This window comes from Clarias gariepinus, chromosome 4 (genome assembly GCF_024256425.1).
Source record: "Clarias gariepinus isolate MV-2021 ecotype Netherlands chromosome 4, CGAR_prim_01v2, whole genome shotgun sequence".
Taxonomy (NCBI): Eukaryota; Metazoa; Chordata; class Actinopteri; order Siluriformes; family Clariidae; genus Clarias; species Clarias gariepinus.
In genome coordinates, this window is record NC_071103.1 from 7630001 (window position 1) to 7649620 (window position 19620).

The 19620-nt window shown below is 38.6% G+C and overlaps 2 protein-coding genes across 2 annotated transcripts in view; one reads left to right on the top strand and one right to left on the bottom strand.

The window, feature by feature from the left end:
* The window catches only part of sh3glb1a (SH3-domain GRB2-like endophilin B1a), a 19467-nt gene extending 13730 nt beyond the window's left edge, over window positions 1-5737 (top strand). The window contains exons 6-9 of the mRNA XM_053494540.1: window positions 294-383; window positions 502-602; window positions 721-943; window positions 3648-5737. Coding sequence (XP_053350515.1) covers window positions 294-383; window positions 502-602; window positions 721-943; window positions 3648-3755 — 522 coding nt within the window. The 3' untranslated portion in view covers window positions 3756-5737. The remainder of the gene's footprint in view (window positions 1-293; window positions 384-501; window positions 603-720; window positions 944-3647) is intronic.
* Window positions 5738-12620: 6883 nt separating this feature from the next.
* On the bottom strand, window positions 12621-16720 carry nrros (negative regulator of reactive oxygen species). The gene is made up of 3 exons (XM_053493559.1): window positions 16591-16720; window positions 15719-15815; window positions 12621-15546 (listed from the first exon to the last, which is right to left on the bottom strand). Exons 2-3 carry the CDS (start codon window positions 15800-15802, stop codon window positions 13594-13596), a joined length of 2037 nt encoding a protein of 678 aa, XP_053349534.1. The 5' UTR covers window positions 15803-15815; window positions 16591-16720; the 3' UTR covers window positions 12621-13593.
* Between the last annotated feature and the right edge of the window lie 2900 nt (window positions 16721-19620).

Consider the following 19620-nt stretch of genomic DNA (forward strand, 5'->3'; position numbering starts at 1 on the left):
TGGGTCGTACAGCATCCCACCGTTACCTCCATCAGCAAACCTCACATTCCTCAGTCTCCTGCACTGAGGAGGTGGAGGGGGCGGAGCAATGCAGGGTTTTATATTTAGCTCTCAAAGTTCATATATACACCGTTTTGTTAAGAGTTTAAAATTAACAAATCTATTGTTAATTCTTATTGTAGCACCCGGAGTGTAATACATCACCATGCATGTTGGAGACAGGTATATCTGTCTTTGTATATATCACTGTCTCTCTCTGTCTCTCTGTCTCTCTCTCTGTCTCTCTCTCTCAGGCCGAGCAGGAGCTGAAGGTGACACAGAGTGAGTTTGACAGGCAGGCTGAGATAACCCGACTGCTCCTGGAGGGAGTCAGCAGTACACACGTACGCAGTAACCTGACATGAACTTCTCATTCGAGCACAAGAAGCACATGTCCTGTCCTGATCATTAGTGCTCATTTAAAATGTAAGCGTTCTGTCTGTATTTCTGTATGTCCTGCAGGCTCACCATCTCCGGTGTCTAAATGACTTTGTCGAGGCTCAGACCACTTACTACGCTCAGTGTTATCAGTACATGGTCGATCTGCAAAAACAGCTGGGAAGGTACTGGAAACTTAAGTCATTTATTATAAATCATCACACAGAAGTCCATATGGTCGTTTTTTTTTTGTTTTTTTTTTCATGTGAGTCATTCCTGTAATGCTCTTCCTTCCCTTTACAGCTTTCCTTCCTCATTCTCTTCCAATAATAACCAGTGCTCAGTGGGGGCGGGAGCCAGCGTCTCGGTACCCACTCTGCCGGTTTCCTCCGTCCTCTCTTCCAGCTCCAGACAGACTCACTCAGGCTTCAGTGAGCTGTTGAGCTCAGGTGTGAGCCGCAAGGCGCGGGTACTGTATGATTACGACGCAGCCAGCAGCAATGAGCTCTCCTTATTGGCTGATGAAGTGAGTGCCCACCGTTTGATGACTAGATCACTGGTCAATTTTATTAATAAAGGACGTTTAACGAAAGGTCACACTGCATTTTATCAGTAATCTCCCAGAGCGCAATCAGTCGTTATACCTGAGATAATATAACTCCAGTTAAAAGAAAAATAATTACAGATAAAAAAAAACCCTGCTGGGTTTAATGATCACACACACACTTTAAAACAGACCGCTCCAAAAATTAGAACGTAAATGACATCAAATTAAGTTGTTAGTATTTCAAATAGCATGGGATGGCTGGAGCCAAATACAGAGCAATCTCATCTCCTAATTTAGGTGACTTCTAAAGACAATTGGTTCCACTGGATTTTAGTTAGAGGTATTAGGGGGTAATACAGGGGGCTGAATACAAATACACACCAAATCCTTCAGAATTTTGTTTGTAAAAACATTTTTGAAAACCATTTATCATTTTCCTTCGACTTCAAAATTGTGTGCCACTTCATGTTGGTCTGTCACATAAAATCACAATAAAATATATTTATGTTTGTAGTTGTAACATGACAAAAGTTCAAAGGGTATGAATACTTTTGAAAGGCAGTGTATCATGTAGTGGTTCATGTATTATTTTTTTAAAAGTGGCGTAGTGGTTAGCACTGTTGCCTTGTAGCTCCAGGGTCCGGGTTCGATTCCAGGCTAAAGTATATTATTGACAAAGCAATGAAAAATAACTCGTGCCTCAAACTGCCAATGTGTAGTTGGATTATTTTTCCTGTTAAGGTTACAGAAGATGGATTTCTGAGATGAGTTTGTGACCAGTCATCACATACTGTAACATAAAGAATTTCTTTAAAAACGCTACTTGTCAATCTTGCACACACTAATATTTTTATTCGACCCCATTTCTGACATAAGGTTGTGAAGGTCGCTCACTACAAGCATACGAGTGTTTTAATGGTAGAACATAGTGACTGTTTATGGCTTGTGATGCAACATGCTGTAAAGCTAATATTTCAACACAGATTGTTCAAATTAAATTCTGTAGAAACCAAAGAATGTTGCAAAAGTATAGTGCAGTAGCTTGCACAGACGGAGTACATTTCAAAGCCATTGAAAAGAATTACAATAAATTTAGACCTTTAAGCTTCATTAAAAAGATATATATGTACTGTATACATGGGGGCAAAAAAAAGTATTTAGTCAGCCGGCAATTGTGCAAGTTCTCCCACTTAAAAAGATAAGAGAGGCTGTAACTTTCATCATAGGGATACCTCAACTATAAGAGACAAAATAAGAAAAAATCACATTGTAGGATTTTTAAAGAATTTATACGTATAAATAAGTATTTGGTCAATAACAAAATTTCATGTTAATACTTTGTTATATACTCTTTGATGGCAATGACGGAGGTCAAACATTTTCTGTAAGTCTTTACAAGGTTTTCACACACTGTTGCTGGTATTTTAGCCCATTCCTCCATGCAGATCTCCTTTAGAGCAGTGATGTTTTTGGGCTGTTGCTGGGCAACACGGACTTTCAACTCCCTTCAAAGATTTTCTATGGGGTCGAGATCTGGAGACTGGCTAGGCCACTCCAGGACCCTGAAATGCTTCTTACGAAGCTACTCCTGCGTTGCCCGGACGGTGTGTCATGAAAGACCCAGCAACGTTTCATCTTCAATGCCCATGCTGATGGAAGGAAATTTTCACTTAAAATCTCACGATACATGGCCCCATTCATTCTTTCCTTTACACGGATCAGTCGTCCTGGTCCCTTTGCAGAAAAACAACCCCATGCTTTACAGTAGGTATGGTATTCTTGCAATCTTCTTCTATTCTTGGTTGCAACACAGCCTTCTTTCTTCTCCAAACACGTAGTTCTATTTTGGTTTCATCTGACCATATAACATTCTCCCAATCCTCTTCTGGATCATCCAAATGCTCTCCAGCAAACTTCAGACGGGCCTGGACATGTACTGGCTTAAACAGGGGGACACGACTGGCACTGCAGGATTTAACTTCCTGGCGGCGCAGTGTGTTACTGATGGTAGCCTTTGTTACTTTGGTCCCGGCTCTCTGCAGGTCATTCACTAGGTCTCCTCGTGTGGTTCTGGTATTTTTGCTCTCAGTTCTTGTGATCATTTTGACCCCATGGGGTGAGATCTTGCGTGGAGCCCCAGATCAAGGGAGATTATCAGTGGTCTTGTACGTCTTCCATTTTCTAACAATTGCTCCCACAATTGATTTCTTCACACCAAGCTGCTTACCTACTGCAGATTCAGTCTTCCCAGCCTGGTGCAGGTCTACAATTTAGTTTCTGGTATCCTTTGACAGCTCTTTGGTCTTGGCCATAGTGGAGTTTGGAGTGTGACTGTTTAAAGTTGTGATGCCAACAGATGCCGTTAATACAGGTAACAAGTGGAGGACAGAGGAGCATCTTAAAGAATAAGTTACAAGTCTATGAGAGCAAGAGGAATTTACCAATTAATCCATAAAAAATCCTACAATGTGATTTTCTGCATTTTTGTTTTTTATTTTGTCTCTCATAGTTGAGGTATACCTATGATGAAAATTACAGGCCTCTCTCATCTTTTGAAGTGGGAAAACTTGCACATTTGGTGGCTGACTAAATACTTTTTTGCCCCACTGTGTGTACATAAAACATGTGATGCTGAGTGTTGGATCGGGTATAGAATAGTAACTGTGTGTGCTTTCTACTTTAGGTGATTACAGTGAGCAGCGTCCCAGGCATGGATTCTGACTGGCTCATGGGAGAGCGTGGGCACCAGAGGGGCAAAGTGCCAATTACATACCTAGAGCTCTTAAACTGAGTGGCAACAACAAATTAAACCCTACACACAATTCAGATTGGATTACACACTTTCCAATTTGTTTCTACAACTGTGCAAATTTTGTGAGCTGCTGTCAGGCGTCCGTGTGTTGTGGATATTTAGCTTGGGCAAGGGAAGAGAGTCTCATCCAAGTCATTTCTGTTTACAAGTTGATTATTGCACAAGGGCTTTCGATGTAATGTCATTACTGCCAACACCCTGTATTCAAGAATAGAGCTGATCAGAAGAGCTTGCTTTTGTATTGAAATATTACTTAACCCATGACTCACTTTATATCATTTTAAAGTCTTTATGGAAAGTCATTGTGCCATTTTTTAGAACTTTCAGAACTGTTTTTTTAAGAATTCTTTCTTTTTAAAAAGTTTGTGTTTAAAACTTTTTGGCAGGGATAGAAACTGAAGCGATGTATTATATTGTGGACTATCTGATTTATAATAGCTCTAGTTACCATGTGCCTCAGATATTATTTATCTTTTTATTTGAGAATTTAAAAAATGCAGACTGTTTACCAGTGTGTTTTAAAGGCTTAAATCAGATGCAGAACTTAAAACAGTTTTTTTTGTTTGTTTTTTAAATGTATATAAAGAGAGAACAAGCAGTATTCATAACGTGACCATGTTTAGAGAAAGCACATTTACTTGTGAGGTTATTTACAGTTTGTTGTAAACTCAATAACTTGATGTTATATTCAAACTTCCAGTGTTGTGTGCCTTAAATACCGCAGTGCCTTTTTTAATCGCTCTGATCCTCTCAGGATGAGCATTAGGACTGTACAATCTTAAAAGTACAGCTGGTTCAAATCAGGCACATCGTTAATTAATCTGTTTGGCTTTAAGGCCGTCATCTCAGAGGCTTAAAACTGTTTACTTATATGCTTGGTGGAGTTCTTTTCCCCATTCTTTTGATACAACTTTAGAAAATGTCATAGTATGGCTACACCTAACTCTACTTTCAGTTTGTGTATCATCCTGTCATGTCCATTATTTCAACAAGTCTCCTAAGAATTCTCATATTGTTTTTGCATTATTACAAATAAATACCTTTTACATGCTTTATTATATCCAGTGCAGTACATGCTCACAGTGTAACAGTTTTGCGGAAGGCTGCAAGCTGTTCATTTGTCCCAGCTGATTTCTTTGGACATGACGTATATGTATCTGTATAATATAAAAATAATAATAGTAATAAAAAGTTGCATTTAGATTTAGATTTAACGGTTTTAGTTGTGGTGATTTCTAATTTTCCCTTTTCAGATGTACATGTGGACCAGCAGAGGTCAGGCTTTTCATTTGGACATTTCAGCAATGTTCTGTAAATACATTTTTATTAAGTTAAACACTCTGTACACTCTGCAACTCTGTTTTATTGACGTCTCATTATTATTGTTATCTTATATTATGAAGCCCATTTCTCATTTTATCGACACTTTAAAAGTAACTTTTGGACAATTTATGCAAAGGTCAACCTTACCATAGGCATTATTTATAGAGTTCTAGCCAAAGCATGCTGATGCACTAAAAATACTACATCTGCTTATATTGCCTAAACTTTAACTTGTAAATGAAACAGTAGTGCTAAGCATCAAATAGCACAAAGGGGCACAAAATTGAACTACAAAGAAAACAAGGAAAAGAAGAAGAAAGGACCAGAGAAAATGATTCGGAATTTGTCCCTGCTTTAATCATTTTATAGTTAGTTTTTGTACGACTACTTTTTCAAATGGTTCATGATCAATTTCACTGTTGAACTATCTGTCTGTCTAGCGTTTGTAGAGATTAATACAGACATGTCACATCCATAACGCTGTTTTTTTCTAAATCATTCCTTCCAAAAAATGACAAACATTTGCAAATCTATTCTTTTTTGTGTTTGTTCATGTGTAAAATGTGTGTGTTTTGCGGTTGTACAGAGTTTGTAGAAAACCTGTACTCTCTTATTAAAGGTTGTCTGTTTTAAAGTCACATCATAACTCTGATTCAGTGCGGTATTTATTCATGACATAAATGTTTATGGGAATTTTAAAGATAATATGATTTTTTTTTTTCAGCTAAGGAACTTCAAATCAAAATGTAAGCAAATGAATTCACTGATGATAACCTTGTCCTTGCTCTGAGAGATTTTCTTAACCAGACTACAGAGTGTAACCCTGGACTGCTGTTGAATCGTCCTATAAATCTTTGTGTGTTTTAATGCTTTGAATCACTTTTTTTTTTTGCACACTCTGCCAGTGCCCTGACTGCAGTGTCTGATTATCAGTGCTGAGAGGGTTAAGTGGAAGTGGAGCTGCGCATGCTGTTCACTTCCTGTGCTGTGGTTCTGCAAGTCGTCCGTTCCTGGCGTCCGTTACTTACTCTCGCATGCTAAAGACGACCCATGTTCAGTTCCTTTCTGAAAATATGAATGTGAGTTCAGCCCTGGTCAGCTTCCGCTCCACCTGTATTCTGTGTCTGCTGCATGGCTTCAGCTAAAGCTCTCTGTTACAGTCTGAATGCTGGATCAGTCAAAGTCAAGTATAATTATGTATGACTTTGACTTCAGCACGTATCAAAAGACTGAAAATAGACTGACTGCTCATGCACACTGATCCTTACTGATCACTTCAGTTCTACACTCCAGCTGCATACTGTTTTAGTTATGCAGCGATAAAAAGTATAGTTTAACCTCTTCTGGAATCTGCAACCAAATGCAAAGTGAACTGTGCTAAATGTAGCCTGAAAACATCTCTCTCAAGTCTTGTCTCTGTTTAGTATAGAAAACTAAAATCCGAATAGTCAGTTTCAGTTTCACAAAGAAATGTTTCCTTCTTGCATTTCTATATTTTCATTCAATTTAAGGTGAATTTTTGTCCTTCTCATGACTTTGTGTGACACCAAGTGAGAATCACAAACAAGAACTAACAGAAGTTTCATACAATCCACCAACACTTAAACGGCTACTAGAGTACAAAGGGAAACGTTTGTCCACATTCACATCTTCTGACATAAATATGTTTGAAGTACTTTATAATCTCAACCCAGGAATAGTCATGTCAGTGCCACAGGACCCGGTTAGTTTTTAAAACTTAACCCAGATTATTTGGGGGTTGAACCCTCATGGTGGCAGCTGTGGCCTTCCTCTGAGATCTCCAGTTTCTCTTTCTCACCGTGCTCAAACCACCATGACCCAGAGCATCACCACAGTGGTATTCTGGTTACGCTCTGGTTTAGCCTCCACACTTTATTTTCAATAGGCTTCAAACATACGAGCAAATGTTCCCATGCCTCAGGCATTCAGCCTTCATTCAAACTTGTTTGCCTTCGTTTGTTTTCTTAGACCACACAAAGCAGAAAACCCATGGACTAATCATAATGACAAGTACTGAAAGAATTATGTGTTATGTTCCACCCACCGACCCCTTTATGGCTGAATCTGACACTAAAGCACCACTTTGGTCTCTGCGGATATTGTTCCTGGCCACACAAGACCCCACCACTAATAGACTTTCTATGGCCTACATGGTTTCACAAGTATATATATATATATATATATATATATATATATATATACACTGTGTATATATATATATATATATATATATATATATATATAGTAGATAGAAAGATAGATAGATATTTTTCCTTAACATTATTTAAATATACACAATGCCACAAATTTTCTAAAATAAAGATCAGAGAACTTTTAAATGCAAATCTTATGACTTTGTGTGACACCAAGTAAGAATCACGAACAAGAACTGACAGACTTTAGCTTTGTTAAATTTGTCACTAATGTTCAAGCTGAAGGTGACGTTTTTCAACGGACATCTCGCTGAGATATATAAATAGATAGATAGATAGATTTTTTTGGTGCTGTGTAAAAAGAAAGCAAAAAAAGTGTCCATTTTGGGGAAGCAGCCCTTACTCCCACCTCCCCACCCCCATCCACTGAGACCTTAAACCGGGCAGTTGCTACATACTGCATCACAACAGGAAATTTCAGTTTCCTCTGTTTTTTGGTACTTTTGCAACACACAGTGACTGATCATCCTTTAACCATGTTCAAATGTGTGTATATGTGAATGCCACAGCGCTCCTCATGAATATCAAGAGGCATGAAATACAGCATGTTACAGAAATCAACAGGAAAACAAACCACAGCGTATGGTTTTATAAACTGAGTTACTCCCAGCTGACATTTTGCTTATTTGGGTTAACATTTAGGTCTATCTATATATCTACTGTATCTACCCTCATATATATATATATATATATATATATGAAAAATATAGTGTAAAAATGTGTAATGTGTAAAAATGTTAAACTCAACTTAAAATGGGATCAATTTTTTATATAGAATTCTACTCAAAATACTTAATTCAATACTAAAAACAAAAAATATATATTTAAGACTAAAATATCCCATTCACATAAGTTCTGACCCCTCATTTAGCATTTGGTCAAAGCCCCTCTGTCAGCAATGACAGCCTCGAGTCTGCTTGTGAACAGAGGTGTCAAGTAATGAAGTACAAATACTTCGTTACATTACTTAAGTAGAAATTTTGGGTATCTATACTTTACTGGAGTAATTATTTTTCAGCCGTCTTTTTACTTCTACTCCTTACATTGTCACGCAATTATCTGTACTTTCTACTCCTTACATTTTAAACTTCTATTTTATTTCAGCTTGTCATTCAAAAAAAAAGAAAAGAAAGAAACATCTGGATAAATCGGATGGAGCGAATTTGATTGTGGTTGGATGAGAAGTATAAACATACCATTCTGGCACCCTATTGGCCTATTGACGTCACGTCACACACTCCAGCAAGGACGTTTGAATAAAATAGCATTTTCAGTTGATAAGGTTGTGATAAGTAGACAAAGATGTCCGTGATAGAGACTCAAGTTTCGAGCGAAATGTATAATTATTTTGGATTAATCACTTGAATTATTTATTCATTCTGACAGCACCAATGTTTATTGTAGACAACCATACAGGGGTAATTGTTACTAAGCCTGCCCTGGGTGCACTAATTTTCTTGTATGTTGCCCTCACAGATTTCTGCAGCTAAGCTTGGATGTACATTTACATTCCAATAAAGGTTACCGATGACATGCCTCTGAAGTTTGACTTTTTGCACCATTAAAATACTTATAGGCAACTAGTTATCATATCTTCTTCTCCATGTTAATGCTCAGTAGTACACATACATGTATATGGTTCTTTAATGTATATGCATTGTACTAAAACACATTATTTTTCAATTGCCATATACAGTATCCCAAATTACTATGGCCGTTAAAAAATACAACAAAAAAAACAAACACATTTTTCTTTTTTTGTTATGAGGTGTTAGTGCAGTATACAGGCCCGTGGCACAGCCTAAGCTTTTATCCCTAATGCTTTTTCCCCCTCTTGTTACTTTTACTATTATACTTTTAGTAGTTTTAAAACCAGTACTTTTACACTTTTACTTGAGTAAAAAGCTTGAGTTGATACTTCAACTTCTAAAGAAGTCTTTTTAATCCCTAGTATCTATACTTCTACTCAAGTAATGAATGTGAATACTTTTGACTCCACTGCTTGTGAATGACGCTACAAGCTTGGCAAACATTTCTTTTGGTCATTTCTTCCATTCTTCTTTGGCAGAATCTGTTAAGCTCAACCAGGTTAAAAGCGCAGGGTCAGTTCACAGCCAGTCTCAGGTCTGTTCAGAGATGCTCTATTGGGTTCAGGTCTAACTCTGGCTGGGCCGCTTCAGGACTGTCATGGGTCATGTAGGTCTGATCGGTGGAGTGCTGCAGTGATGCCTTTCCTTTCTTAAGTCTCTCTCATTGCCACAAGGGAACTGAATGTCATGAATGTCATTTATAGTGACTCTTAGGTTCTTGGTTACCTCTCTGACCAAGGCTCTTCATCCCCAATTACTCAGGTTTGTTGGGCAGCCAGATCTGAACAAACTGTTGGATGTTCCACATTTCTGCCTTTTGAGGAAGATGGAGGCTACCTCGATGCTCTTGCGTGCTTTCAATACCCCAGAAAGTTTTTTTTTATCCTTCTCCACATTTGGATCTTGACACAATTCTGTCTCCAGATAATTCTCTGAACCTCTTCACTCTGACATTATATAGACAGGTGTGTGCAGTGGTCGAATTGTAAAAAAAATAATAATAATAATAATTAAGGTGGATAGTGTGGTCAAGTATTTATTTATTTGTTTATTTGTTTGTTAGTTAGGGTGTTAAAACTAACCACACAAAATGATTGTGAAATTTGCAAAATTTTTATTAATATAAGCTTAATTCAATCAACTTGGAGCAATCAAAACAAAACACATGCATTTAAACATGCATCTGTCAAAACTACTATTTGCTCCTTGCCATGGCTTTAATCTGGGGAGGATTATAAAAGGCGAATAAAAATCTACATAAACATTAGTAATGAAATAATTTAAATTAATAGTACTGTACTACACACCAGTCTCTCTCTCTCGCTCTCTCTCTCTCTCTCTCACACACACACACACACACACACACACACACACACACACACACACACACACACACACACACAAACACATATCATCAAATTACTATCTATCTAAAGATCTATTTTTGACCCTTTTGCACCCAAGCATGTAGGTGAAGCCCCAAAGTCTAATAAAAAAAACATGTTAAACTAAGTCTTTGGTTTTCATCATGTCTCTACCAATTGGATTTGTGTGTATGTATCACGCCGTCAGTTCTCTTCTTTTTGAAATAGGTCAAAAGCAGTGTTTGAACTGTTCTCTTGGCCGTTGCAAAAATGCGAACAGCGCCAAAATGAAACAAACTTAATTCAATAAAATTTTATTTCTATAGCGCTTTTACAATTGACGCAAAGCAGCTTTACACGATCAAAAGAATTGTTTAAGTTTGTATGAGATGTAGACATGTATGAATCAAAATTATAATATTGTCCCTGATGAGCAAGCCGAGGACGACGGCGGAAAAACTCAGTGAGAAACCTTGAGAGGAACCAGACTCAACAGGGAGCCCATCCTCACTTGGGTGAAACGCGTAGCAGGGATTGTTCTGCATAATAATGTGTGAGACTGGAAGTTCAGTATAACAGGAGATGTGTTGAAGTTTAAATGGAGTCCAGTTCGTTAGAGGAGGCTCAGGTAGACTGTAGGAAACTCCAGTCCTGAACTATCGAGTGACTGAAGTCACAAGTCCTCAGAGAACAGCTGTCTGTATGAGCCGAGGACAGGACCATCTTCGTGGAAAGGTCACGACACACATCCCAGGCAGAGCATACGGGGCCTCCATGAGACGAGATCTCCAACCAGAAGCAGTTCACCAGGACGAGTCGTTACAATATTGAATTCTGATTGGCTAATAGCCGTTATTTTTACATAATACACAGCATTATTGATCTAAAGGAGATGGTACGACCACAAAGGGTGTTTTACAAAGAGAATAGTTTTTATTCTTTTTTTTCAACAGGGACATCCCACCTCAAATCGAGCCCTGGGTGTGTTATGTCAGTTAGGCACAGGTGGACTCCAGTCGTTGGAAAACAAAAAGGAGGCTGTAAACTTTCTGTTGGCACTACACTACCAATCACAAGTTTGGATTTGTTTTCCACATTCTAGAACAATACAGGATTTTTTAAAACTATGACATAACAAATATGGAATTAGCTAACAACAACAGTCAGTTATTATTTTAAGACACAAAGGTCAGATGTTCTGGAACAGTTCTTGCAGGAGCAGTATGGTATTAGTGCATTTGCGTAATTCATCAAGCACCATGATGAAACTGCCTCTCATGAAGACCTTCCCTGGAAAGCAAGGCTAAAACCTACCTCTGCTGCAGAGGAGAAGTTCATTTAGAGTCACCAGCCTCAGAAATCACTGATTAACAAACAGCGCCTCAGATTAGAGTCGTTATGAAGGATTTACAGAGCATAAATATCAGACACATCTCAATATGTAATGTAATGTAACCGGCTCAGATTTACTAAAGCAAGTGGTTTCTTCAACTGTCATTCTCATGTTTCATCATGACGAGGCATGGCTTTTAATAAAAAGAATGAGTTTGTGTTTTATGCGCGTTAACTGTGCTTGTGTTTAATCTTTAAATCTTCAGTCGCGTGTCAGGATACATTAGTGGTTTCCTAACATTTTGGGCATATGTACTCTCCTCCCCCTTTCTCTCTCCTCCCTCTCTCTCTCCTCCCTCTCTCTCTCTCCTCCCTCTATCTCTCTCTCTCTCTCTCTCTCCCTCTCTCTCTCTCTCTCTCTCTCCTCTCTCTCTCTCCCTCTCTCTCTCTCTCCTCCCCTTTCTCTCTCCTCCCTCTCTCTCTCTCCCCCTCTCTCTCTCTCTCTCTCTCCTCCCTTTATCTCTCTCTCTCTCTCTCTCCTCTCTCTCTCTCTCTCTCTCTCTCTCTCTCTCTCTCTCTCTCTCTCTCTCCCTCTCTCTCTCTCTCCTCCCTCTCTCTCCCTCTCTCTCTCTCTCTCCTCCCTCTCTCTCTCTCCTCTCCCTCTCTCTCTCTCTCTCTCTCTCTCTCTCTCTACTGGCTGAGTTTGTGTTTTTATGCATGTAAATGTTGCTTGTGTTTAATCTTTTGAAAGAAAAAGGAAAGAAAAAAAGAAAGAAATAAAGCTCTACACTCAACAACCACACCAGGAGACTAAAAAGAAAAATAAAGCAACAAAACAACAACATGGCATCACATAATGCACTAAACAAAAAATTGATAAAGAAATGCGTCCCTTGAATGTTTCAGTTGCCAAACAAACATTAATGAAGTATTTATCTGTGCTTTGTGTAATTATCATTTAATTCTACATACTTGAGAAAAAAGGGTACAAAAGCAGGAATGTACGTATTTACATTTAATATACATATTGTTATCTCAGGTAATGTACATGCATTAAATGAAATAATATTTAGACATCATTTGATATTGAAAATAATGCAATAAAAGTACATCCACAACCTTGTTATTATATGAAAGACAAAAGCTTAAGCTTCAGTAAAAGAGAACTATATATATATATATATATATATATATATATATATATATATATATACACACACACACACACACACACATAGCTACTCTCTTACTGAAGCTTTAAGCTTTTGTCTCTTTTTAACTTTTTATTCTCGGTCTCTAATTTCAATTACTTACTTGCCTTCTTTTATTACTTTTTCAACATTTTAATTACAAAGAACAGGGGCTTTAAATACTAAACAGGGTCTGACCCTAGACTACAGTAGGGTATTTAGAAAAAATATATGTATTTGAAAAAAAAAAACATTGTCAAATGTACACAATTATAGAATTAATCCCACAAGGGATTAATTATGTGGGGTAATCACATCTAAACAACAAATCATAAAACCACTAAAAACCAAAATACATCTCCTGAAAATTATTGCAAATGTAGTAAAAATAAATAATGGCAATATACCTGTTTAATTTAGTTCTATGTGGCACAAAATAACTTGCCTCTCTGAATGATTATTAAATTATTCCAACGTTTTTTCACCTGTTGATGTTGTTTTTTTTCTTCAAAAAATAAGTGCTTTTATGTAATGTTTTGTAACATTTTCCAACATATAGTCTGTGATCATTTCATTTAATTTCTAACCTAAATGTAATCTGACCTTAATGCACTTTGTTTTTGTCAGGGTTTTGCACAAAAACACGTTAAGAGCCTCTACACAAACCTGGCCGTCTGTATCCTTTTTTGGTAAAACAAGACACTTGTTTATTTAAAAAAAAAATACAATAAATAAAATCAGTCTGCGTGTGTAGATTTAATTGACCAGCTTGCTGGTTGTGTTTTTTAATAAGTTGTGGGCTTCCAACATTTCTTTTTAATTACACGTGGCAGTAGTCTTGGTCTGAAAGTCAGGAAATAAATGACAGAGATCCCCACCATGGATACACCAACAGAAACAAATAGAAAAATGTACCAGAAAATTGATTCCTCTGTGCTTCTGCTCCCACACAGGCCGGACTCAAAAAGACCAGCTTTAAGTCTCCGCTGCTGTGTGTCTACACACGTAACTTCTAAAAGATCAGAAACGTGCAGCGTTTTGGACTCTTTAAATGTCTCGTACCATTCTAACTGGCAGCAGTTGTAATAATTTCCATTTACATAAACAATCTGCACTTGTTTAGCTAGCACAGTAGCGTGTTCAACTTTAATAGTGGACAACATGTTGTCTCTCAAGTCCAGGAGCTTCAAGTTCAGTGTCATTAGAGATTTAGGAATCTCCGATATTGAGTTTTTAGAGATGTTTAAAACTTTTAACTGTTGAAATGGAGAAAAGTTAAAGTCCTGCAAACCTGTGTTGCTCAGGCCTAGATGTTGTAGCGTCCCAGTGAGACCAGATAAACAGTCTGGCCCAATCTGCAGGTGTGGGTTGTTGGACAGGTCAAGGTGTGTTAGTGGCGTGCCATCAAATGCATGTGGTGGAATATTGGCTATGCTACATCCTGCAATGTGGAGCTGTTTTAATGAGGAAAGATTTGTCCATAGAGCACAGCGTGAAGAGTCTGTCTTTGGTAGCTCTTCAGGATGGCACAAACCCACTGTGTTGTAACTTAGGTCCACAATGCTGAGACTGGGGAAAGTAGTGAACACTCCAGGGGGAAGCTTCTGTATGTTGTTTAAGCTCAGGTTCAAATGTGAAAGTTTATTTAGTTCATTGACTGAGCTGGAGTGTGCATGTAGTTCAGCAAGTCTGTTGTTGCTCACATCCAGCTCGTAGATAGATACAGGAAGATCTTCTGTTAAATTCAGAGATTCCAGGCAGTTGCCCCTTATCCTCAGCCAGTGAAGATGGGGCATTTTCAGAAAAAACCCCAGAGGGAAGTATCTCAACTGGTTAACACTGAGATCCAGCAATTCCACAGAAGATACATCCCCATGAAGGTCATCACTCCAAAGGTCCGCTGTAACATTGCTGGCATTTTTACCCAAGTTATAGAACACAACACTACTGGTCCAGTTTACAAAGGTGTTATTTGACAGATCACCGAGAAAGCGGATTTGGTTATTGGGTAATAAGAGTGTTTTAATGCGATTATTGTTTGGAAGGAATGGAAAATACAGGAGCTGGTTATCAGACAAGTCCAACGTCTCCAGCTCAAAGGTTTCATTGAGGTCCTGATTACTGATAAACCATTCGATGAGATTGTGACTGGCATTTAGTACCACCAACTGAGTCATATCAAATTTCGTGAGACATGGCAGAGAATTGAATGCCAAGTTAAGCCGTGTGAGCTTTTTTAAGTGATCAAATGCAGTATCAATCTCAAACAAATTATTTCTTTCTAGATTCAGTTCTTTGAGCTGATAAAGATCTCTAAATGTGTACTCGTCCAATCTCAGTAGGACATTCCTGGACAAATCCAGAAACTCAAGAGATGTGAGGTTCTGTAAGAGCTCAGAAACCATGTCCTCTGTGAGCCCATTGCCAGAAAGATCCAGAATTCGTAGCCTGGTCAAAGAGCCAAGAGACAGCACTAACTGCGTGTGGTCCTTGTGAAGTTCGTTGTTGGCAAAATTCAGGCTCTCTATGAGAGGTGAACTGGAGAACACTTGATCACCCAATTCATTTAATAAACAGTTTGCACAGCTGAAGGTGTGAAGGGACTGATATCTTGAGAGGCATCCATTCGGTAATTTAAAAATAATGTTCTGGTTTAAAAACAGCTCTTCTATTTGCTGTGGCAGGTTGCTGGGAACAGAAGACAGTCCAAGGCTGTTACATGTAGCCGTCCTTCCAATCTGGAGAGAGAAAGAGAGAGAGACTTTACTTATAAGACTTTTTAAAATGACATAAAAAGGCATTCTATAGATAAACTATTAAATTACTCAGAGCACAAAGTTGCAGTCACATTTTGCATGCCCTTTGCATTTATCATAATTTTACTATAATCTATCTTTACATGGTACTTACCGGTATGCAGGAGGTGAGAGGATGGCAAAGGGCTGGCAGTAAAGCCACCAAGCCAAAGTAGAGAAGGACTCTGATACCCGGCATCTTTTCATGCTCACTAAGATGAAGGTACAAGAGTCTATTAGATTAACATGCAGAAGTAAAGTCGACATAATTACCCATCAAACCCTTAACAGTGCATTACAATCATAGCTTTAAAAAAACATTTTTATTACTGTCTCACAGTCACTATTTTGTTTTAGTACTGTAGCAAGTGACTGCATGCTTTACTGTAGAGAAACTAAAAAAAGGCAAAGAACAGTGTAACTGTGGGAATGTATAGAGAGGTGAAAAAGAAAATGTTATGGGGGCGAAAAAACATAACCCACCCTGATCGCTCTTATTATAGATAATATTTAGTTTTTGTAGTTATTATCTGGTATGAATGGCCACTTTTATATATGTATATATAAAAAAGTTTGTGTGTGTCCTGTAGACATTTATGTTTTTTGTAGCGTATATATATATATATATATATATATATATATATATATATATATATACAGTGTGTGTGTATATATATATATATATATATATATATATATATATATATATATATATATATACGTGCACACACACACACACACGACTCATTCGGCGGTTGCGGAATGAAGCCAGCAGTATCCGTTTCAGATTTAGTCAGACTTGTCACATATGAGCTCAACGGACATCAACGGACTCACACTGTTGCTTTCACACAGATGGTGTTTGGGAGCGATCTGGACAGAAAGCGCAATAAAAAGCAAGCTGCACGCTAACTCAACATCTACAAGCCAAGGTTTAGATAGAGCTGGAGTGAATGGACAGAGTGCACAGACAGAGCTGCTTCTTACCGCGGCGGTGTGGTCGGTGTGCTCCTGGCTCACTGCACACCATCACTACATCAGGAGCTGATGGAGAACCTGAACCGCTTCCTCGCCCTCCGACTGCCTAATGTGCTCTGCTAGTGTGCAGAGAGCTCTATATGTATTTGCGGAAGCAAGAGAGCGCAACGGAAGCCAATGTCACATGTAGAGCTGTCAAGATCGCACAGTGAGATTCAAAGTGCACACACACACACACACACACACACACACAGCTACATCTCCATTTACATCATGCAACAGCAGTTCTGCTTCACTTATATCCAGTTATATACAGCATAAACAGAGTTGTTTTGTCCTGAATTGCAGCACAATGCTTCATTTCTGCAAGAGGTCACAGTACATTTTTGTGCAGAATACACATCAAACTGCATGGACACTTAGGATTGAGCAAAAAAATATTATATATATATTGACAATACATGCTTTCACATGTCTTTTCACTTTAATGGCTTTTCTTTAGCCATGTTTAATATACCACATGAACCTTTGAAAGGAAACACGCCCATGACAGCCAATACTGGTTTCACTCGTCAGATACTACTGAAGAGGAAACCGCCGAGAGCTCACACCCTTCCTGTCGAAAACAGAAAGCCATCACTTCATGCTACAAGATAAAAAAGAAAAAAAGTTTTCTGCCACCTTCATGGACCAGTAGTCACACCATCCGTGCGAAGAATTTCACATTTGTCTGCCTCTGCAAGTGCCTAAGACTACTGACGGCATTTCATGTGTTTAATGGCCTGAAGAGCTCTGGACTTCAATTAGTCTGGTTTATGAAATTTTAACAAACAAACAAACAAACAAATATATAAATAAGACTCATTGAATGAAATCAAATGAAAATGAAACATGTGGCCCATATATTTTGCGTAACCTCCTGGACACATGGGGTAATGTGTCAACATATTGAAAACAGCAGGCCTTAAAATAGACAAGCCAAAGACAGAAAGCAGGTTAAAAGTCTGCCACTTAAAGCATCAATACTAAGGGTAAAGAGTTGTGCATTGTTGGACTGAATGCTTCATCTCAGCATTAGTTGTGTTAAAGGTGAGTATAAGTGCGCATGGGATTTTTCTTTTGCTGCAGAAAGCCCTCATTAAGCCTTTATACAGTTATAATAATGGAAATACTAATACAAGGACCTAATGTATATACATTTTCTATAACATTAGCTATGATAACAGTGCTATGAACGCATTAATGGTTTAAACACTGCATGCCATAGTTTCTTTCTATCCTGTCCATAACTACAGGCTTAAAAGAAGCCATTTCTAAAATACTAATAAATTATAATATGATGTTTAAGATGAACAATACTGGAAGCTTTTGACACAGTTCATATGATTGGAAATCTGCATGAACGAGTAGGCGTACAGGTGAGTCTCTTATGAGTGTCCTAGGAGTGCATGCGGTATATACTTGCCTTTAAGGGACTTTCTACAGATGTTTACATCCAAGTTTAAACTTGGTCGGCACAGTGGTGTAGTGGTTAGCACTGTGGCCTCACACCTTAAGGGTAGCGATTCGATTCCTGCCTTGGGTCTGTGTGTGTGTAGAGTCCTCCCCTGTACTAGGTGTGTTTCCTCAGGGTACAGTCCCCAACTCTCCATAGTTTGTGTGTGTGTGTGTGTGTGTGTGTGTATACCCTGGAATGGATTGGCACCCAGACCATCCTGTCCTCATGCACTACGTCTCCTGGGATAGGCTCCCGGCCCCCATGGACAGGGGCACGCCGTCATGCTGGAACAGGTTCCGGCCTCTTAGTTCCAGTTAAGGGAATGTGTAGTACTCCAGCAAACTGACTACTTATACAACTGTGCACTTCAAACATTTTTCACAAGTAAACATGCACTGATCAATTGCTCTGTAGCTGTTGCCTGATTTTTGGTGGGTTTCATTTGTACAAACTGTCACTCCCCAGTCACTGCTGTGCAGGTGTGAAGGTGTTGCATCAGTTCCTTTCTAACTGCAGTGTGAGCAACATTGATGCCCGGCTTGTGATTTGCACAGAAGCTGAGCAGCGAGTAGTGATTCGTTTATTTTGTACTCTGAGGGTGTACCTGGTGCAGAAACAACTCACAGAGGAGCGATACTCTAAGGAAGGTGAAAGTTGAGGTGAAAAGGTTAAAGTGAATCATTACTGGTGACAGAGTCATCACCACGAGCCGGAGAGTAAACGACAGAGTATGGAATGGAAACATCCTCAATCACAGACTGAGAAAAAGTTCCAAAATCAACCATCAGGGGGACAAATTCATCACTTCTTACAGTTTTATAAGACTCTCAGGGGCCAGTACTGGAAGTTTATTAGGAAAAGGGTTTAACAATCAACAGAGCTCATTACAGTGAGACGCTTATTGAATGGTGAAGCCTAAACTGATTTCGTCCTGATCTCGTTCCATTGAGACCCTTCAACGGTTTGGTCCCCTGAAAGCAGCCCTAAGTAAAGACAGAGGTGCATGTGTGTGTGTGTATATATATATACACACACACACACACACACACACACACACAGATACATACTGTATATACACTACCGTTCAAAAGTTGGGGGTCACTTGCAAATTTCTTTTTGTTTAGTGATTTATTTTCTACATTCTACACCAATACTGGGGATTTCAAAACTATAAAATAACACATACTGTATGGGATTAGGTAATTACGTTACAACAACAAAAACAACAGTTAGTTGTTATTTTAAGACACAGAGGTCAGCATTTCTGTCATAGTTCTTGCAAGTGCATTTGCAAAATCCGTCGAGCACCATAATGAAACTGGCTCTCATGAAGGCCATCCCAGGAGGGCGAGACCAAACCCTACCTCTGCCGCAGACGAGAAGTTCATTTAGAGTTATCAGCCTGAAAAATGACCAATGAACAGCACCTCAGGTTAGAGGCGTTATGAAGTCTTTACAGAGCAGAAGTAGCAGATACATTTCACCATTAACTGTTCAAAGGAGATAAATGCGTTTTTTGAACGCCTTCAGCAATCAGGAAC

What these genes read in the sequence shown, in the direction of transcription:
- nrros (XM_053493559.1), bottom strand. Translation starts at nt 15,802, where the DNA reads ATGCCGGGTATCAGAGTCCTTCTCTACTTTGGCTTGGTGGCTTTACTG. An exon ending in CTCTCACCTCCTGCATACCG is followed by an intron (nt 15,547 to 15,718) that starts GTAAGTACCATG and finishes TTCTCTCTCCAG; the next exon opens with ATTGGAAGGACGGCTACATG.